The sequence below is a fragment of the Salvelinus alpinus genome, chromosome 6 (assembly GCF_045679555.1).
Source record: "Salvelinus alpinus chromosome 6, SLU_Salpinus.1, whole genome shotgun sequence".
In the NCBI taxonomy this organism is placed as follows: domain Eukaryota; kingdom Metazoa; phylum Chordata; class Actinopteri; order Salmoniformes; family Salmonidae; genus Salvelinus; species Salvelinus alpinus.
Genome location: NC_092091.1, coordinates 38,502,195 through 38,523,428, shown reverse-complemented (window position 1 = coordinate 38,523,428; position 21,234 = coordinate 38,502,195). Strand labels below are relative to the sequence as shown.

Genomic DNA, 21,234 nt, shown 5'->3' with positions numbered 1-21,234 from the left:
AGTAGAGACTCAGAGGTAGAAAATGGTATATCATACACTGCAGTTGAGGAACAATGGGAAAGTAATTCTGTTTTGAAAATTTATAAACTTCTAACCCCACTTTTGAGAAAATGGCCCTTGAACGTTTTGGTACTGTACACCTACTGGAGAGTTCTCCTTTGTCAACACCCATTCAGCATCGTTCACACCCTCTTAAGCCTTAGCCCCACCCATCTCTTTAAGGATTTACATGCGAGGCCATGTGGTAAACACACACTATAACAAATAAAATCTTGTTTGCACAGGATATAGGAGGTGTTAACGGTACAGTGAAGTGGTTATTTGCTTAGTAGCAAAATCAAAAACAGAGAGTGTCCAGATAAAAATATTTTATCATTATTAGATGACACTTACCCAACACACTAAATTGATGGGTCATGTGAAGGCAATGCTATAATCCCCCCCAGCCACATCAAACTAAGTGGATGGGTCACTATTGTCTAGACATGTACACATGTTCATGAAATACAATAGATGGCTGTAATCACCCCCAGACACACCTGGCTAATTTGATGGGTCATGTAATAATCCGGCCGAAGTGGAGTCTTTTGGTTAGACATGTAGCTAGCTAGGTAGATAGCTAAACAATGAACGGCATAATCCCAACTCGTACTATTACCAATACAAACATTGTCATAGCTGCATGAATCAGCAGGTAGCTAAAGCTAACAAACTAGGTTCAATGTTAGCTAAATAACATTAGGCTATAACTAGCAATACAAATGGATTTCTGATTTGAATAATATTACAACACACATCATACGCGTAATGTTTGCTAGCTAACTAACAGTACGCTTTAACTTGCAATAAAATTACTTTCTGACAAAATGTGAAACTTATATCTGAAAATGAGCTAGATGGATGAAAGCTTCACGGCAGACTGGAACCATTTAACTCTGTTTTGTTTGTAGCTACATCTTGTTTGGCCAGCGTTGTGTCAAGACACTCCGGTTCACACTGACCGTGGCGTGTGCAGAAGGTAGCTCATCACTTTTTCCAACTGATCTGTCAATAGCGCCTGCGAAATTCAGGCAATCAATGTTGTTGAGAAAAGTAGCAAAACTTTTGTAGTTCTCGATGGCTAACGTTATGTCTTTCAAAAATGGCGTGGTAGAAAGGACTGTCAACACATACTGAACAGTTCATGTTTAAGACAGAAGCATGCTACATGGCAAACCAATCCAAACTCATCTCCCGGCATGTCCAGCCCATCCATTATCTCAGCCAATCATGGCTAGCGGGAAGGTTCCTGACTTTTTCCATGGCTAAACCAACTAGGTTCGTAATTGAATAATTGTATTCATATTCATGGATGAAATACAGGTTTGTTATTAAGGCGCATGAAAGTTCACATGTTCCAGAAGGCATTTTTGGCAAAAAACACATTTTGATAAAAAAATGTATGTTTACGTTCAAATGCCGCTCCTGTGAAATAGTGACGTGTGATAGACGCCTAGTTTCCTGAAATGAATCACATATGATAACATGAAACTACACTGCTGACCATTGCTGGTAAATTTTACAGTCATACGGTACATTTCTACAGTAATAGGATAATGTATTAGTGCTTTGCTATATTTTTACTGTCAATCGCAATGGACTTGGGTACTTCTTGGCAAGTCCTGTAAATTAAAACTTCTTAAGGATCGGTGTCCCGCTAGCGGGACAGCTTAAGGTGAAACTGGAGGGCGAGTAATTCAAATAAATAATCATACATATTATGGATTTTAAACATTTAGGTACACTTAAGTACAGTTGAAGTAGGAAGTTTACATACACTTAGGTTACATTTTTTCAACCACTCCACAAATTTCTTGTTAACAAACTATAGTTGTGGCAAGTCGGTTAGGACATCTAGTTTGTGCATGACACAATTTTTCCAACAATTGTTTACAGACAGATTATTTCACTTATAATTCACCGTATCACAATTCCAGTGGGTCAGAAGTTTACATACACTAAGTTGACTGTGCCTTTAAACAGCTTGGAAAATTCCAGAAAATGATGTCATGGCTTTAGAAGCTTCTTATAGGCTAATTGACATAATTTGAGTCAAATGGAGGTGTACCTGTGGATGTATTTCAAGGCCTACCTTCAAACTCAGTGCCTCTTTGCTTGACATCATGGGAAAATCAAAAGAAATCAGCCAAGACCTAAAAAAAAAAAAATGTAGACCTCCACAGGTCTGGTTCATCCATCTCCCAAACGCCTGAAGGTACCACGTTCATCTGTACAAACAATAGTACGATAGTATAAATGCCATGGGACCACGCAGCCATCATACCGCTCAGGAAGGTGACGCGTTCTGTCTCCTAGAGATGAACGTACTTTGGTGCAAAAAGTGCAAATCTATCCCAGAACAACAGCAAAGGACCTTGTGAAGATGCTTGAGGAAACAGGTACAAAAGTATCTATATCCACAGTAAAACGAGTTCTATATCGACGTAACTTGAAAGGCCGCTCAGCAAGGAAGAAGCCACTGCTAAAAAATATCGCTATAAAAAGCCAGACTATGGTTTGCAACTGCACATGGGGACAAAGATCGTACTTTTTGGAGAAATGTTCTCTGGTCTGATGAAAGAAGAATATAACTAAATTATGTGGATATATTGAAGCAACATCTCAAGACATCAGTCAGGAAGATAAAGCTTGGTCACAAATGGGTCTTCCAAATGGACAATGAGACCAACCATACTTCCAAAGTTGTGGAAAAATGGCCTAAGGACAAAGTCAAGGTATTGGAGTGGCCAGCCCTGACCTCAATCCGATAGAAAATGTGTGGGCAGAACTGAAAAAGCGTGTGTGAGCAAGGAGGCCTACAAACCTGACTCAGTTACATCAGCTCTGTCAGGAGGAATGGGACAAAATTCACCCAACTTGTTGTGGGAAGCTTGTGGAAGGCTACCCAAAACATTTGACCCAAGTTAAGCAATTTAAAGGCAATGTTACCAAATACTAATTGAGTGTATGTAAACTTCTGACCCACTGGGAATGTGATGAAAGAAATCATTCTCTCTCCTATTATTCTGACATTTCAGATCCTTAAAATAAAGTGGTGATCCTAACTGACCTAAGACAGGGAATTTTTACAAGGATTATGTGTCAGAAACTGAGTTTAAATGTATTTGGCTAAGGTGTATGTAAACTTCTAACTTCAACTGTATATACAGGATACATATTTAGTGTAATACCTTAAGTGTCTTATATCAGCTGAAAGGTTAAATTCTTGTTAATCTAACTGCACTGTCCGATTTACAGTAGCTATTACAGCGAAAACATGCCATGCGATTGTTTGAGGACGGCGCCCCATCAAAATATATTTCCACCGGCACAGGTTTCATACATTCACATATAACGATGAAATATTCACTTACTTTTTGAAAATGTTCCTCTCATTTGTCATCCAAAGGGTCCCAGCTATAACATGTAGTGTCGTTTTGTTCGATAAAATCCTTCTTTATATTCCAAAAAGTCAGTTTATTTGGCACCATCGATTTGATTTATCCACTCGTTCAACTTGCAGAGAAAGGAATCTGAAAATCTATCCCTAAACTTTGTTTCAACAAGTCAAAATACATTTCTATTTACTCCTCACATACCCTAAAATGTAATCAAACTATAATATTTATTTCAGAAAGAACTATGTTAAATTGGACACTGATTTTAGCAGGTGCGTAATGTCTTCATGGCGCACGCAAACACGAATTTCCAAGACTGTGTCCTTCTACTAAAACTGATATTTCTTATTTGTTTTTGAAGTTACAAGCCTGAAACCTTGAACATAGACTGCTGACACCCAGTGGAAGCCATAGGAATTGCATACAGGGAGCTAATTTTCAATATGACCTTTCTCTTGCATTTCTAAGAGGATGGTCTCTCAAAATAAAATGTGGTTGGTTTTTCTTTGGTTTGTCTCCTACCATATCTATTGTGTTATATTCTCCTACATTATTTTAACATTTCTACAATTTTCAAAGTGTTTTATTTCCAGTGGTACCAATTATATGCATATCCTGGCTTCAGGGCCTGAGCTACAGGCAGTTTACTTTAGGCATTTCATTCAGACAGGAAGTGAAGAAAAAAGGGGCCATAGCCCCATGAAGTTTTAACTCGGCACAACTCACTTGCAATTGCATTTAATTGCAGGTGTATGCTAGCGCGGCTCTGCTAGAATCTAGCCCTAAGTGTGCATACATTCTCTCGGGTATTGAACTTGCAACCTTTTGGTCTGGAGTGCATTAACCTTTTCATGTGTGAGTTCCAAATATCTCCAACAGTTGCCCCAGCGTGAGTTCTTTTGATGTGAGATAACACTTACTATTACAAAATGTGATTTTTACGCTACAGGACAGTTAACCTCTCTGGGATCGCGGGACGCTAGCGTCCCAACAGCCTGTTAAAATGTAGAGCGCCAGATTAAAAAAAAAATCTATAAAATCAAACTTTATTAAATTACACATATAAGATACCAAATTAAAGCTACACTCGTTGTGAATCCAGCCAACATGTCAGATTTCAAAAAGGCTTTTCGGCGAAAGCATAAGATGCTATTATCTGATGATAGTACAGAGGCTACACTCTCTTTTTTGACAATTTCAACCATGCCGGCGCTATTCAAAACGCAGAAATAAAATATAAAACATGCATTACCTTTGACGAGATTCTTTTGTTGGCACTCCAATATGTCCCATAAACATCACAAATGGTCCTTTAGTTCGATTAATTCCGTCCATATATATCCAAATTGTCCATTTATTTGGCGCCGTTGTACCAGGAAAAATAGCGTTCAATTTGCGCAAAATCACGACAAAATATCTAAAAAATTACCTCTAAACTTTGCCAAAACATTTCAAAGTACTTTTGTAATACAACTTAAGGTATTTGTAAATGTTAATAATCGATCAAATTGAAGACGGGTCAATCTGTTTTCAATACAGGATATCAACAAACTCACGGTACTTTTCAAGTCTTGGGGCCTGTTGCACAAAACTAGGATAAGGGATTAAGCCAGGATATCTTGGTGATCCTGGCTCAATTGATCCGTAATCCGGTTGCACTAAAGATGGATAGGGGGCAGGAGGATATGTTATGGTATAAATTACCATGGAGATTTATTCTGTGGAGCTAGCCTGCTCCAGACCAGGCTAAATTCCAGGATCTATTTAATCTCATCCCTAATGTCAGTCAGCAGTCACCACAAATGGAAACCAATAGTTATTTCACTGCTCACTATACATTGTTATCACATATAACTAGACCCACTGTTATTATTTAAACGTTTGTGATCATTAATTTCAATGATTTTGGATAAAAAATGATTTTTAGATGATGTTGCTATCATTAGATAATTTACAGTTTCCCATAGACTATAAGGCTATATATAAAATGATAGAATATTAGGGCCACAGAGGGGAAAAAAACACAAGTCATAATATTGTAACCAGTTGTTTTAAAGGAGGACAGTTGTTAAAATGACAGATGTGGGGCATTTCGTGAAATTGTACTTCAGTATGGTTTCATAAACAAAGACATGCTGATGTGCCAGAATATTAAGTATCACATTGTCATGTGACATTGTCAGTATCAAAACTGTAAAAACAATATGTAGCTTTTCTGCAGAAAGAACCAGCCTCATAAATTTATGACTTTATCCTTTTTCTTCAGTGTGGCCCTAGTACTCTGTCATATAAACAAATACACATTCCATATGAATATAAAAACACAATGTGTAACATTATGTTCCTTTATTGAATAAGGACAAAACAAAGCAGGTAAACCATCAGCTCCTTTCGAAACTGAAGTCACAGTGACTCTACAAGATGGAAAGCACAGAATCCAAGCATATTATACAAAATGATACATACACATTCAAAGGTCTGTATATAACACACCCTGCATGTCTGCACACTAAAATAAATGCAGGACAAATCCATACACATCAACTGAACAGACAAATGAATGGATGCAGTAGCCTCCCTGCAGCCTTGTATTACACACAGTATACCGCACAAACATCATAAGAGGCCAAATTCGTCAAAAAACGAACCCAAAAAAACCCAAATTCCTCTGCCACCGCAGGACATATTTAACCAAAATTGAAAGCACACATACTAACTAAAATAATTCAACACATATTGGTCCCTCAGCAGCCGACCACTGTCGTCATCAGGGAAGATTGCCGGATTGTCCCAGTCCATGGCTGGTGGCACTCTGGGGGCCCTCTCCTTCCTCAGGCAGGCCACATTGTGGAGGACAGCACAAGCCACAGTAATATCACATGCCCTAACAGGGCTGACCCTTAATTTGTGAAGGCAGTGAAAGCGTGCCTTCAGGAGGCCAAAGGTCATTTCAACTCTGGCCCTGGTCCTGGCATGGGCATGGTTGTAGGCCTGCTGTGCTTCCTGGGGGTCTGTGAAAGGTGTCAGGAGAAAAGGCTGGCAGCCATACCCCCTGTCTCCCAGCAACACACCAGAGAATTCACCTGTCAACACAAAATCTCATCATTACTACCTCATAAACACAGTGATATTCTTGACACAGCCATGATGGTTATAAATAGGGGTTGTGTGGCTTACCTTGTGATAGGCACTGATAGATTTCAGAGGCCCGAAAGATTCTGGAGTCATGGACTGAGCCAGGCCATTTTGCCACAACATTGCTGATCACACAGTCAGCATTGCAGACCATCTGAAATCATAAGATGAGGAATATTACACCAATCAATGCACATCACTGGCAATGCAGAGTGTTCGTCAATGGACAATATCAATAAGTTATGTTCACCTGAACATTAATGCTGTGAAAGGATTTCCTATTCACAAAATCGGCCTCATGGGCACCTGAGGGGGCTTTTATCCTTATGTGTGTGCAGTCCACTGCACCAATGACATTGGGGAAACCTGTCACACAAAGTAATGAGTATCCTACTATGTGTTAACAGTTGTCCTGTAATTTGTAGATCCTCTTACCTGCAATCCTATAGAACTCCTCTTTGATGTCACAGAGTCTTCTGTGGCCAGGGAAGGAGATGAAGACATCTGCTAATGCTTTGATAGCCAGACACACACTCCTTATTGTGCGGCAAATTGTGGCCTTGTTCAGCTGTTCTGCATCCCCCACTGAGTACAGGAAGGCTCCACTAGCAAAAAAGCACAAGGCCACACAAACCATTTGCTCCACACTCAGTGCATGGCTCCGTGCAGTGCGGTGCTTAATCCTGGGACCCAGTAGTCTGCATAGATACCTGATGCCATCTGCAGAAAACCTGTATCTTTCATATAGATGGTCATCAGGGAAGGCCAGTGGGTCCAACCGGTCCCTGAAGACCCTTTCTCGCCTGAAGGCTCTCCTCAGCACAAGTGCTTCTTCATCCACCACATCTCGCACGAATGGGCATGCCATTGTCAGAGCAGAAAGGAACACACAATTTTGGGCCTTCATATAGGCTAGTGGCCACACCTGGTGCTGGGGGGGTGGGCAAAAGAGGGCGATGCCTTATAACGATGACTTGGTTGTACTGATTGCTGGGAAAATAAAAAAAACCTTAGAAAGATGCCACCGTCCTGTGTGCTCACAATAAGAGCTCATATGTCATGGCTCACTTGACTTTACGAGAATATACCTAATTTTTATTTTGAGCTGTGTCATCTTCTTGGAGCTGGGGGAGGAAAGAAAAATAATGATTAATACATTTGTGTTACAGTTAGCATACAGTGTACATTGAAGGCATATCTCACCTCCCTCTCAAGTTTTTTTATTTCAAGGTCCAGTTTCCTAATTGTCCTCTTTTTTATTTCGGACTCCAGTGCAAGATTTTCCATCTTTTTCTTCTTGTACTGAATGTCTATGTCTGCCAGTTCTATTTGGCGCCGGAGGTGGTTGCCATACAACTTTCTGATAGCTTGTGAGCTCTGTGAACACAATACAATTAGCGCAGCTGGAATTTGGCAGGATGTGGTGTCCTTTTATTAATACGCACTATGTTGCCAGGCTGGTTTTCCCACTGTATAGCATCTGGGTCCTGTAAAAGAAATTAGATTTTTTGATTTTGATGAGGACTCCTCACCATTGTAGAGTAAATAGTACTTTCACAGTCTTAACATGATACCTCATGCCTTCTGGAATCCAGAGAGATGGTCTCCTCCTCATCATCGTCTCCATCATGTGCTGTTGCTGCTGCACTGGGGCCTTCACCCTATCACATTTAATCGGATTCATATTGAAGCTAGTAGACAAGACATGCCAGGCCTACAGTATGCCTTTGATGGAGTACTCACTGGATCAGCATCGTCTGGTGCTTGTGCTGGTGGCTCTAACAGGAACACAGTGCTGCCAGACACTGCAAGGCAATAGGTAAACCAAAGTCAGACAGTCCAAATTGATTCAATATGAATGTGGTTGTATCCCATGTAGAGATGGAAGGACATACCTTGAATGAAGCGGGTGGCATCTTGGGAGGAACCTATGCTCGTCTCTTTCCCCCCAGGGATCCCCTCTAAGACGGGCCTGCCTTTATTTAGCTCCAAGGCCATGTCCTCTGCTGGGGTAAGGTCAGCCTTTGGTGACCCACCACCCGTGCCTTGTCTGTGGGTATTCTTTTTCACTGCTAAAACAGTACAGACAATGTGTGAGCAGGCACCTTCTGGGTACAATATATGCTTGTGCTTTGTTAAATATTAGTCAGGGACCATACCATTCTGCAGAATGTTCTTGTATTTGATTTTGACCTGCTGCCATGTCCGTTTTGGCCCGTTCATGTTTAATCTACACACACACACACACACACACACACACACACATTTAATGGAGTCACACTGCAAAAAATTACTTGGTATTTTTGTCTTGTTTTCAGTAAAAATATCAAAAAATTTATCATAGCTTTATACAGTGTGATGGAGTTACTTTACACAATTTCACTCATATCTGCAGTGCATTTCAATAAAAAATTTAACCGTTTCATAATTACAGTACAACTGCATTTTTGGAGATGTGAATTAAATATTTGAATTGTAATTGTGATGTTTCAGCGGAGCGGTGAGTGTGTAATTGTGCACTACTTACGCATTCAGGCGGTCTGCAATACTTTGCCACGCTTTTTCTCTTTGCTTTATCACTGTGGCGGTGTTGCCTTTCTTCTTAATTATATATTTTACCTCCTCGTATGCCTCCATGAGGATTTGTGCTTCCGACGGGGAAAAGTACGCGGCTCTAGTTGCCATGGTAAATCAGTTAATCTGTGATCTGTGGCGGGGTCTATTTGAGTGAGCCGTGAGCGCGCACCTATCCAGGATTGGTTTCACCTGGCTTAATGAATCCGTGTCTGCTCATCCTGGCTTGGTCTTTGTGCAACCAATTAAGCCTGGACGCACATGTTTTGGCTTCATTGAGCTCAGCTGAGTCATTTATCCCGGATGTCTTAATTCTACTTTTGTGCAACAGGCCCCAGCTCAACTCTCAAACATAAACAAACGACGTCACTCCACTTCCGGGTCAATATCTTTGTCAGTTCACTAAGGAAAAACCTTAACCTTTTTCCATACAATGGCGACATCTAGTGGAAGCAGTAGAAACTGCGTGGATAGTAATTAGAATTCTGGTGTGCCCATGAAAACCCATTGAACATACAGGAACTTAACAATAAAAAAGTTAGTCCTCAGGGTTTTGACTGCTATATAAGTTCTGTTATACTTACAGATATGATTCAAACAGTTTTAGAAACTTCAGAGTGTTTTCTATCCAAATCTACTAATAATATGCATATCTTATATTCTGGGGATGAGTAGCACGAAGTTGAAATTGCGCACGCTATTTTTCCCAAAGTGAAAACTCTGCACCCTTAACCCACGCTGCCCTCAAACCAAGGCACGCTGCCAGCTAATTCTATAGGCTATGTTTCAACTTGTCAATTTCAAATTATTTTCTAAGAAGTTATATTTTCAAACAACAGTTCAAATTGAGGTGTGTTCTGCCTCCTCATTAATTCACATAGAAGTAGCCCATTTCACTGTTGCGGACAATTTAAGTTTGAGGCATTATAGTCTTCAAAGTGGCGCAGTAGTCTAATGCAGTGCTTGATGTGTCAACACAGACCTGGGTTCAATGAGGTGGTTCCCAATGTCGTCCGGGTTAGGGGAGGGTTTGACTGGGCGGGATTTAGTTGTCCCATTGTGCTCTAGCGACTCCTTGTGGTGGGCCGGGAACCTGCAAGCTGAGTTGATGGTACAAAAAAACGATGTAATTCAGGCGTTAATGAGCCGGCACATTGCCTTCACTACTACTAATAACTTTGGACATGTGTGCGTTCCTACCAAAGTAAGTGGCTTATTAAGTTATCATTATATAGTTTCTGTATATCGTGTTGTCATTTCTACTGTAGCACACTGTATGTACAGTGTGTATGGACTATAATGTATTTACGGTTTTATTCACATGTTTTCAAGTACTCGTGACAAATTTGCATAGATTGTAATGGACACATATGACGTGTGTGAAATAGTTTTTTGAAGGTTGTACTGATTATGATGAGCTAATGCTAAGTTAATTGCCAGCTATGTGTGGCATCATGCTTGTTGACATCATACAATGTATTCTGATGGTCACATAAATGTCTGTCAGACCAAAGATGTTATAACAAAATGAGGTTAAAGAATGGTCCACTCGTCTTTCAAATAAACTCCCAAAAGTGAATGATGGAAGTGAATGATGGTTGATGGCACCCCCTTCAACTTGCATATTGCAAACAGACCCAACTCAACTTGTAACCTCTTATCTTTGGTTTGGTGCGCACAAACTACCCATCGTCGGATTACTTAACATTTTTTCAAGTGTTTTACTCAATTATTTCAGTCACTGGTGAGGTCACCTGTGATGTGATGATTTGTAAATAGTAATTGATATTAGCTCATTCATATTATGGTTTCTGTCAGCCGAGAGTTAGCTAAATATGATCGCTTGTGTTGGGTCACTCTTTCCTCAATTAGCGCTACGACTAATGTAGCCTACATTTCTTCTGTGAAAAAAGAGTGTGGCCAGTTCAAACGCTGACTGTTGCATCAATCGTAACTGGACGTTCTAAATAAGTGTTCTGTTCATACTGGTTTGAGCGTATGCTGCAGCGACCACTGTAGAATTATCACACCCGTGTGTTCGTACATGTCAAAGGGTTAATGTCTCAGCAGTGTCACCAGATGGTTATTTGTTACCAAGGACACATATCCACACACTAAAAAATATGAGTATGGTTATGATACAGTGCTGTTCCCTGGTTTTACAAAAAGGTCAAAGGTACACATAAGGTACCTTCAGAGGTACACATATGAACTCACATGGTACTGGTCGGTACATTTTAGGGTACATGTGTGGATTATCTAGTGTATTGGTACATTTTTCTACCCAAAATATTATATATAAAGCTGCATTTGTAACCATGTGGGAGGTGGGAATTTACCAGTTGTGAAGTCATAAATACGAGTTGGATGCGTTCACGTGCTTTGAAATCGTTGGGAAATGGCAATTGGCTAATGGAAAACAAGCTGCGCATCCATAAACTAAAAGTACAGCTATCATGCTTGCAAACAAATTGTAGAGTAAAAAAACATTAATAAATTGCTATTTATAAATAATGTTTTGTTATTACATTTAATTGACAAAAATGCTGAGGTCATCATGTGGGAAGCTCAGAGATGATAGACTCGTTTCCCACTAGTAATTATAATAATTACCTACTGTGCATTTTCCAGTAGCTTAATGGAAGCTGGTTCACAGGAAGTTAATGTTTAATTTTCAATAACTTACAGTCAACTACTCTGAACAAAAATATAAATGCAAAATGCAACAATTTCAAATATTTTACTGAGTTACAGTTAATATAAGGAAATCAGTCATTTGAAATATGTTCATTAGGCCCTAATCTATTGATTTCACATGACTGGGAATACAGATATGCATCTGTTGGTCAATGTAGGGGGTGGATCAGAAAACCAGTCAGTATCTGGTGTGACAACCATTTGCCTTATGTAGCGCGACACATTTCCTTTGCAAAGAGTTGATAAGGCTGTTGATTGTGACCTGTGGAATGTTGTCCCACTCCTCTTCAATAGCTGTGCAAAGATTTTGGCGGGAACTGGAACACGCTGTCATGCACGTCGATCCAGAGCATCCCAAACGTGCTCCACGAGTGACATGTCTAGTGAGTAAGCAGGCCATGGAAGAACTGGGAAATTTTTTCAGCTTCTAGTAATTGTGTAAAGATCCTTGCAACATGGGGCTGTGCATTATCATGCTGAAACATGAGGTGATGGCGGAAGATGAATGGCACGACAATGGCCTCAGGATCTCGTTATGGTATCTCTGTGTATTCAAAATGCGATCGATAAAATGCAATTGTGTTCATTGTCCGTAGCTTATGTCTGCCCTTACCATAACCCCACCTCCAGCATGAGGCACTCTGTTCACAATGTTGACATCAGCAAACCGCTCGTCCACAATACGCCATACATGCCATCTGCCGGTACAGTTGAAACCGGTATCCATCTGGGAAGAGCACACTTCTCAAAGGTGAGCATTTGCCCACTGAAGTCGGTTACACCACAAACTGCAGTCAGGTTAAGACCCTGGTGAGGACGACGAGCACGCAGCTGAGCTTCCCTGAGACAGTTTCTGACAGTTTGTGCAGAAATTCTCCGTTTCATTAGCTGTCCGGGTGGCTGGTCTCAGATGATCCTGCAGGTGAAGAAGCCGGATGTAGAGGTCCTGGGCTGGCATGGTTACACGTGGTCTGCGTTTTCATTATTTTCTTGTGCCCTTTTTTGTCCCCCATTTCGTGAAATCCAATTGGTAGTTGCAGTCTTGCCCCATCGCTGCAACTCCCGTACGGACTCGGACGATGCAAAGGTCAAGAGCCATGCATCCTTAGAAACACAACCCTGCCAAGCCGTACTGCTTGCTTACCCCGGAAGCCAGCCACACCAATGTGTCAGAGGAAACACTGTTCAGCTGCCGACCAGAGTCAGCTTGCATGCGCCTGGCCCACCACAGGAGTCGCTAGAGGACAAGGAAATCCAGGCCGGCCAAACCCTCCCCTAACCCGGACGATGCTGGGCCAATTGTGCATCACCTCATGGGTCTCCCGTCGCGGCGGGCTGCGACACAGCCCAGGATCGAACCCGGATCTGTAGTGACGCCTCAAACACTGCAGTGCACTGGAGGCCCTATGGTCTGTGGTTTTGAGGCAGGTTGGACGTACTGCCAAACTCTCTAAAACAACATTGGAGGCGGCTTATGGTAGAGAAATGAATGTTAAATTATCTGACAACAGCTCTGGTGGACATTCCTGCAATCAGCATGCCAACTGCATGCTCCCTCAAAACTTGAGACATCTACGACATTGTCTTGTGTGACAGAACTGCACATTTTAGAGCGACCTTTTTTGTCCCGAGCACAAGGTGCACCTGTGTAATGATCAAACTGTAATGCAGTTTAATCAGCTTCTGGATATGCCTCACCTGTCAGGTGGACGGATTATCTTGGCAAAGGAGAAATTGTCACTAACAGGGATGTAAACAAATTTGTGCACAACATTTGAACATTTGAGAGAAATACACTTTTTGTGAGTATGGGAAATTACTGTTTTCTTTTATTTCAGGTCATGAAACATGGGACCAACACCCTACATGTTTTGTTTATATTTTTGTTCAGTATACATACAAGTTAGTCATTGTAAAATTCAAAGTAATTCACTGTAGCTGATCCACCTGATGGTTTGGTAGGAAAGTGTGTATTCCATGTTGACTAGCTATAAATTAAATATATTTTTTGGCATCACATGCACATCACGTCAGCCGTTGACAAAACTGCAGAACTGACAGTGTACAAAGTTCTTCTTCTTCTTTAGGATTTGGTTGGCGGGTCGCATCAAACTTTTAGGTGCATACACACATACAATTCCTGGTACAGTAATACAAAATTGCCCTGCCAACTATTAGCCCTCTCAAAACCAAAACACCAACCCCTTTCACTATTTAACCCTATCTAAACCTACTCCAGACCAACAGTCTGAGAGGACCACTCAACACCCCCTGCAACTGTTCTGCAGTAAATCCTCGCAATCCCAAGTACTTCTCAGCCACTGCCTCCACAACCTCTATTTTCTGTGAATTCCGATTCATTTCTGAGGTACAATTGACAACCATGGCTATGAATGCTAAAAAGCCCACCTTACTGGAGCACATATATTCCCCATCCCTCTCCCTTTGTCTCTGCCTACTTACAGGAATCCTCTCAGTATCACTCACCCTGTAATCATCTTCCTCTACCACTCTCTTCACTGCTCCGGCATAGAACACTTTCTGTACTACTCTAACCCTGTCAACCTCAACCCCTACAACTAACACACACAACTTTCTCCACTGATACTACACATTCCTTTGTCTCATGCCCTCCTGCACACTTCTCACATCTAGGAATCTCCCTCCTACACTTTACTGCAACATGCTGACAAACTTGACACTTAAAACACTGTAGTATTCTCGGAACAAAAGCTCTCACGGGATAACTTACACTTCCTAACTTGACCTTGTCTGGCAGAGACAACATTAAAACTCAGCAGGAAAGACAATGTCTTCTCCGTTTCCCCACGCTCTCCGCAGCATCTGCGTCTCACCAAACGGCATGCGTCACAGACACCGGGAATATTCAACTTCAACTGATCCTCCTCAATACTTAATGCCAACCCCGTTATCATCCCTTTCAAAGGTGCCCTGCTCCGGAGAGCCAAGCAAGTCACATTTCTTGTCGCGTGACCTATGGCGACTGCTCCCTCTGGACTAAAGAAACACAATAAATCATCATTATGCCACTCCGAGTTACTCTCACCAACTAAACAGTCCCCAACCTCTTCTTCACCCAACCTGACACCACATATGGATCAGCCAAAATGCAAGGATCCATTCTCTCCACAAATGCCACTCCTACTGGGCCAGAATGATCCTTTCATTCCTCGGGATGAGGCCCAAACTCGGCAGTCCTCACTTCAGGTACTAGATCCATACTCAGGTTCCATCTCTCAGCTACCTGAGCACATATCCCTGTTTTTGAACTTGGCGCCAACCTCCCTCACTACACCGCTTCCCTCATCTCCTTCTCGGCGGTCATCACTGCACCTGCCACCACAACTAATTCACCCTCACTCTCTACACGTTCACTTTCCTTCTCTAGCTCTTCCAGAAGTTCTGTGCAATCCTCCATTTCATATTTGCTCAAAACATATTCCACTTTTCTTGTTTTTTCCTTATCTGCCATCTTCTCCTTCACCAGATAGTCCAGAAGGCTTCTCCAATCCCCCGCCTCATATTTATTCATAATATGTACAACTTTCTTCCTTGTCCACCATCTTCTTTCATCTTGTCCAAGGGCACCTTGTAAGTGCTTTAGTGTACAGACTTAAGGTTTATTAACACACCACACTAAATGGAATGACTTCTCCACTTATGGAAGAGATAACTGTAAGCCACACCTCAAATAAGCCATGACTACAATCTTCTGATAGGCTGTCACTCTCACAGTATGCTGCCAAAAAGCAATTAATGTGCGTGCTGTCAACAATAGAGTCAGTGAAGGCACAGTAAGTTACTGGTAAGACTTCTAGTAGCAGTAAGTCTACTGTCTGTTACTGGCAATATTTTGATTGCATTGGCATAAACATCAAAGACTTAAACTGCTATACTCACGGTTGGCACAAACACACATATCTGACCATGCCCCCCGAATATGCTAATGAGCTCCACCAGTACATTGCCCCCACCTATCAATGCGTAATGACGATCGTACCTTATATTCTAAATATTGGGTAGATATATGTCCCATTATACCTATAAGGTACCAAACTGTGAGTTCGTATGTGTACCTGTGAAGTGTACCTTTGAACTTTGTGTACCCCAGGTAACAACACTGTAGTGTACCCTAAGCATACCCTTTTTGTGTGTTAATATATGTTTTAAGCTGTTGGTATGAACCTAGTGGCACTGCAGAAACATTCATTCATTCCCAACCAAGAGATAGCATAGTTCAAATCCTCAAAGAAGTAATGTATACTCTATGTCAAGTGTCCTTGAGCACTGCTAGTGTTATGTTGGTGGGGGTAATTGAACAACAATTTACTTGATACTGATCAGCTTTTAACAAAGTGCAGAAATGCATTATTAACAATAAGGCTGTTGCCATATCTCTTTCTCACTCAAATCAAATCAAATCAAAAATAATATTTGTCACATACACATGGTTAGCAGATGTTAATGCGAGTGTAGCGAAATGCTTGTGCTTCTAGTTCCGACAATGCAGTAATAACCAACGAGTAATCTAACCTAACAATTCCACAACTACTACCTTATACACACAAGTGTAAAGGGATAAAGAATATGTACATAAAGATATATGAATGAGTGATGGTACAGAACGGCATAGGCAAGATGCAGTAGATGGTATCGAGTACAGTATATACATATGAGATGAGTAATGTAGGGTATGTAAACAATAAAAGTGCATAGTGGCTAGTGATACATGTATTACATGAAGATGGCAAGATGCAGTAGATGATATAGAGTACAGTATATACATATACATTATATTAAGTGGCATTGTTTAAAGTGGCTAGTGATAAATTTTTGATCAATTTCCATCAATTCCATTATTAAAGTGAGCTGGAGTTGAGTCAGTATGTTGGCAGCAGCCACTCGATGTTAGTGGTGGCTGTTTAACAGTCTGATGGCCTTGAGATAGAAGCTGTTTTTCAGTCTCTCGGTCCCTGCTTTGATGCACCTGTACTGACCTCGCCTTCTGGATGATAGCGGGGTGAACAGGCAGTGGCTCGGGTGGTTGTTGTCCTTGATGATCTTTATGGCCTTCCTGTTACATCGGGTGGTGTAGGTGTCTTGGAGGGCAGGTAGTTTGCCCCCAGTGATGCGTTGTGCAGACCTCACTACCCTCTGGAGAGCCTTACTGTTGTGGGCGGAGCAGGTGCCGTACCAGGCGGTGATACAGCCCGACAGGATGCTCCCGATTGTGCATCTGTAGAAGTTTGTGAGTGCTTTTGGTGACAAGCCGAATTTCTTCAGCCTCCTGAGGTTGAAGAGGCGCTGCTGCGCCTTCTTCACAACGCTGTCTGTGTTGGTGGACCAATTCAGTTTGTCCGTGATGTGTACGCCGAGGAACTTAAAACATACTACCCTCTCCACTACTGTCCCGTCGATGTGGATAGGGGGGTGCTCCCTCTGCTGTTTCCTGAAGTCCACAATCATCTCCTTTGTTTTGTTGACGTTGAGTGTGAGGTTATTTTCCTGACACCACACTCCGAGGGCCCTCACCTCCTCCCTGTAGGCCGTCTCATCGTTGTTGGTAATCAAGCCTACCACTGTAGTGTCGTCCGCAAACTTGATGATTGAGTTGGAGGCGTGCATGGCCACGCAGTCGTGGGTGAACAGGGAGTATAGGAGAGGGCTCAGAACGCACCCTTGTGGGGCCCCAGTGTTGAGGATCATCGGGGTGGAGATGTTGTTACCTACCCTCACCACCTGGGGGCGGCCCGTCAGATCTGGTGGTGTAGCTCCCATTTAAGGCTGACTCTCAATTGTGGTCACAGTACAAGATTTTACAGTAATTTAAATGAGAATAGAGCAACATACTGTCCTTTTATAGAAATAACATCTAGAAGTTGTTGTATATATTTACTTTTTTTTTACTGCAAATTTAGGCAAATGTGCAGAAATGTATTCTTGCCAATCTCTATTATAGTATTCACCTCCTTAATTTTTCATTTTTTTTTGTGTTACAGCCTGAATTTTAATTAAATAACATTTGGGGGGCAATTCACATGCACACAATACCCCATAATGTCAAAGTGCAATTATTAAAAATTAAAAGCTCAAATGTCTTGACTCAATAAGTCTTCAACCCCTTTGTTATGGCAAGTCAACATAAGTTCAGGAGTAAAAATGTGCTTAACAAGTCACATAATAAGTTGCATGGGCTCACTCTGTGTGCAATTATAGTGTTTAACATGGTTTTTGAAAGACTACCTAATCTCTGTACCCCACTCATACAGTTGTCTGTAAGGGCCCTCAGTTGAGCAGTGAATTTCAAACACAGATTCAACCACAAAGGTTTTCCTATGCCTCACAATGAAGGGAACCTATTGGTAGATGGGTAAACATTTAACAAGTAGACATTGAATATCCCTTTCAGCATGGTGAAGTTTTGAATTACACTTTGGCTGATGTATCAGTACACCCAGTCACTACAAAGACAAAGATAAAGGCATCCTTCCTAACTGAATTGCCGGACAGGAAGGAAACCGCTCAGGGATTTCACCATGAGGCCTATGGTGACTTTAAAACAGTCACAGAGTTTAATGGCTGTGATAGGAGAAAGCTGAGGATGGATCAACAATATTGTAGTTACTCCCAATTTTTTTTGATTTGTTCCATAAAGTCCATCAATTATGTCCAAATAGCTTCTTTTGTTAGGGCGTTTGGTAAACAAATCCAAACGCGCGTTCAGGTCCAGTCGGACAAAAAGTTCAAAAAGTTATATTACAGGTCATAGAAACTTGTCAAACTAAGTATAGAATCAATCTTTAGGATGTTTTTATCATAAATGTTCAATAATGTTCCAACAGGAGAATTCCATTGTCTGTAGAAAAGCAATGGAAAGAGAGCTACCTCTCATGTGAAATGCGTGTGACTGAGAACGAGGCTGCTGCCAGACCCCTTAGTCAAACAGCTCTCATCCGGCCCCCCTTCACAGTATAAGCCTGAAACAACGTTCTAAAGACGGTTGACATCTAGTGGAAGCCTTAGGATGTAAAATAACCTACATCCCACTGTGTATTCGATAGGGGCTGAGTTCAAAAACTACAAACCTCAGATTTCCCACTTCCTGTTTGGATTTTTTCTCAGGTTTTTGCCTGCCATATGAGTTCTGTTATACTCACAAACATCATTCAAACAGTATTAGAAACTTCAGAGTGTTTTCTATCCAATACTAATAATACTATGCATATTTTAGCATCTGGGACTGAGTAAGAGGCAGTTTACTCTGGGCACGCTATTCATCCAAAAGTAAAAATGCTGCCCTCTATCCCAAAGAAGTTAAGCTGTAGAGTTAAGATTTCCCTTCACTGGAACTAAGGGGCCTAGCCCGAACCATAAAAAACAGCCCCAGACCATTATTCCTCCTCCACCAAACTTTACAGCTGGCTCTATGTATTCGGCAGGTAGCGTTCTCCTGGCATCCGCTTAACCCAGATTTGTCCGTCGGACTGCCAGATGGTGAAGCGTGACTCATCACTCCAGAGAACGGGCTTCTACTGCTCCAGAGCCAACGCTTGGCATTACGCATGGTGATCATAGGCTTGTGTGCGGCTGCTCGGCCATGCAAACCATTTTCATGAAGCTCCCGACGAATAGTTGATGTGCTAACGTTGCTTCCAGAGGCAGTTTGGAACTAGTGAGTGTTGCAACCGAGGACTGATTTTCGTGGACGCGCTTCAGAGGTTCCGTTTTGTGTTTTTGAAATAATAAAAACGTTTACCCCTTTTTCCCTTATTTCGTGAATTCCAATTGGTAGTTACAGTTTTGTCCCATCGCTGCAACTCCCGTAAGGACTCGATAGAGGCGAAGGTCGAGAGCCCTGTGTCCTCCGAAACACCACCTTGCCAAGCCGCACTGCTTCTTGACACACTGTACGCATAACCCGGAAGCCGGCTGCACCGATGTGACCCGGAAGTCAGCTTGCAGGTGCCCAACCCGCCACAAGGAGTCGCTAAAGCGTGATGGGACAAGGACATCCCGGCCGGCCAAACCCTCCCCTAATGACTCTGGGCCAATTGTGCGATGCCTCATGGGTTCCCTGTCACGGCCAGCTGTGACCCGGGTCTGTATTGATGCCTTAGACCGCTGCGCCATTCGGGAGGCCCGTTTTGTGAGCTTGTGTGGCATACCACTTCACGACTAAGCCGTTGTTGCTCCTAGACGTTTCCACTTCACAATAACAGCACTTCATTTTTTTTATATATTTTTTTATTGCTATGCCAGTTGAGAACAAGTTCTCATTTACAACTGCGACCTTTCCAAGATAAAGCAAAGCAGTGTGACACAAACAACACAGAGTTACACATGGAAGCAATAACAACACAGTTGACCGGGGCAACTCTAGCAGGGCAGAAATGTCAAAATTTGTTGTAAAGGTGGCATCCTACGATGGTGACAGGTTGAAAGTCACTGAGCTCTTCAGTAAGGCCATTCTAATGTCAATGTTTACCTTGGGAGATTGCATGGATGTGTGCTCTCTTTTATACACCTGTCAGCAACAGCTGTGGCTGAAAAATGTGAATGAATGGGTGTCCACATACTTTTGTATATACAGTGTATATTCAATGTCTGATTTGTTATTGTTACCAGTCTACCAATCACTGCCCTTCTTTATGAGGCTTTCAAAAAAGCTCCATGGTCTTTGTAGTTGAATCTGTGCATGAAATTCAATACTTGACTGAGGGACATACAACAGACGTTGTATGTATGGGGGACAGAGGAAGGGGTAGTCAACACCTACTATTTCACATAGAGTGAGTCCATGCAACTTCTTATGTGATTTGTTAAGCTAAAGTTTACTTCTGAACTAATTTAGGCTTGCCTAAACAAAGGGGGCGAATACTTATGCTATACAACTATTTTAGTTGTAGACTTTTTTATGAATTTGTAAAAATGTGTCTTATTTTCTTTTCACTTTGACATTATGGAGTATTTCATGTATTATATCTATATTAATCCCATTTTGTAACCCAACAAAATGTGAAAAACGTTCAAGGGGGTGTAGACTTTCTACAGGCACTGTATATACCAAATGGATAGGCTACCCTCACGTGTCTGAAAATGCCTGATCAATAGATTTTTACTGATCATGAAAAGCATGCAGTCAGTTTAGGTGTACCAGATGACGCCCCCCCACGCCCCGATTTTCGAGGCCGGTCCCAGTACAGCTGTCGCCGGAAATGTCGCCGATTAGCCCTGAGAGAGAAAAATGCAACTTTGAATTTAAATTAATCAAATGCTGTATCCAATCAGATTTGCATGTACAAAGATGTCTATCCCTGTACCAAACTTGTTTGACCTTTTATGAGATCATTGGATTAGTGATACATTGTAA

At 41.7% G+C, this 21,234-nt stretch overlaps 1 protein-coding gene across 5 annotated transcripts; it reads right to left on the bottom strand.

Moving 5' to 3' along the window:
• Positions 1-5,747: 5,747 nt before the first annotated feature.
• Positions 5,748-9,482, bottom strand: LOC139578654 (putative nuclease HARBI1). Of its 5 annotated transcripts, XM_071406561.1 has the most exons (11): positions 9,100-9,482; positions 8,732-8,802; positions 8,468-8,644; positions 8,316-8,377; positions 8,147-8,233; positions 8,018-8,059; positions 7,776-7,949; positions 7,661-7,696; positions 7,008-7,562; positions 6,615-6,726; positions 5,748-6,520 (listed from the first exon to the last, which is right to left on the bottom strand). In XM_071406561.1, exons 1-8 carry the CDS (start codon positions 9,255-9,257, stop codon positions 7,661-7,663), a joined length of 807 nt encoding a protein of 268 aa, XP_071262662.1. In that variant the 5' UTR covers positions 9,258-9,482; the 3' UTR covers positions 5,748-6,520; positions 6,615-6,726; positions 7,008-7,562. The 5 variants fall into 5 exon arrangements, with proteins under 5 accessions (XP_071262662.1, XP_071262661.1, XP_071262660.1 ...); XM_071406560.1 differs by having other exon boundaries at positions 7,661-7,949; XM_071406559.1 differs by having other exon boundaries at positions 7,008-7,949.
• Positions 9,483-21,234: the final 11,752 nt, after the last annotated feature.

Bases quoted from the DNA above. Each gene is read 5' to 3' on its own strand.
- LOC139578654 (XM_071406557.1), bottom strand. From the start codon at position 7,479: ATGAAGGCCCAAAATTGTGTGTTCCTTTCTGCTCTGACAATGGCATGC. The intron at 6,727-6,822 runs GTGAACATAACT...TTATGATTTCAG, and splicing joins TTCACAGCATTAATGTTCAG to ATGGTCTGCAATGCTGACTG. The intron at 6,521-6,614 runs GTAAGCCACACA...TTGTGTTGACAG, and splicing joins CTATCAGTGCCTATCACAAG to GTGAATTCTCTGGTGTGTTG.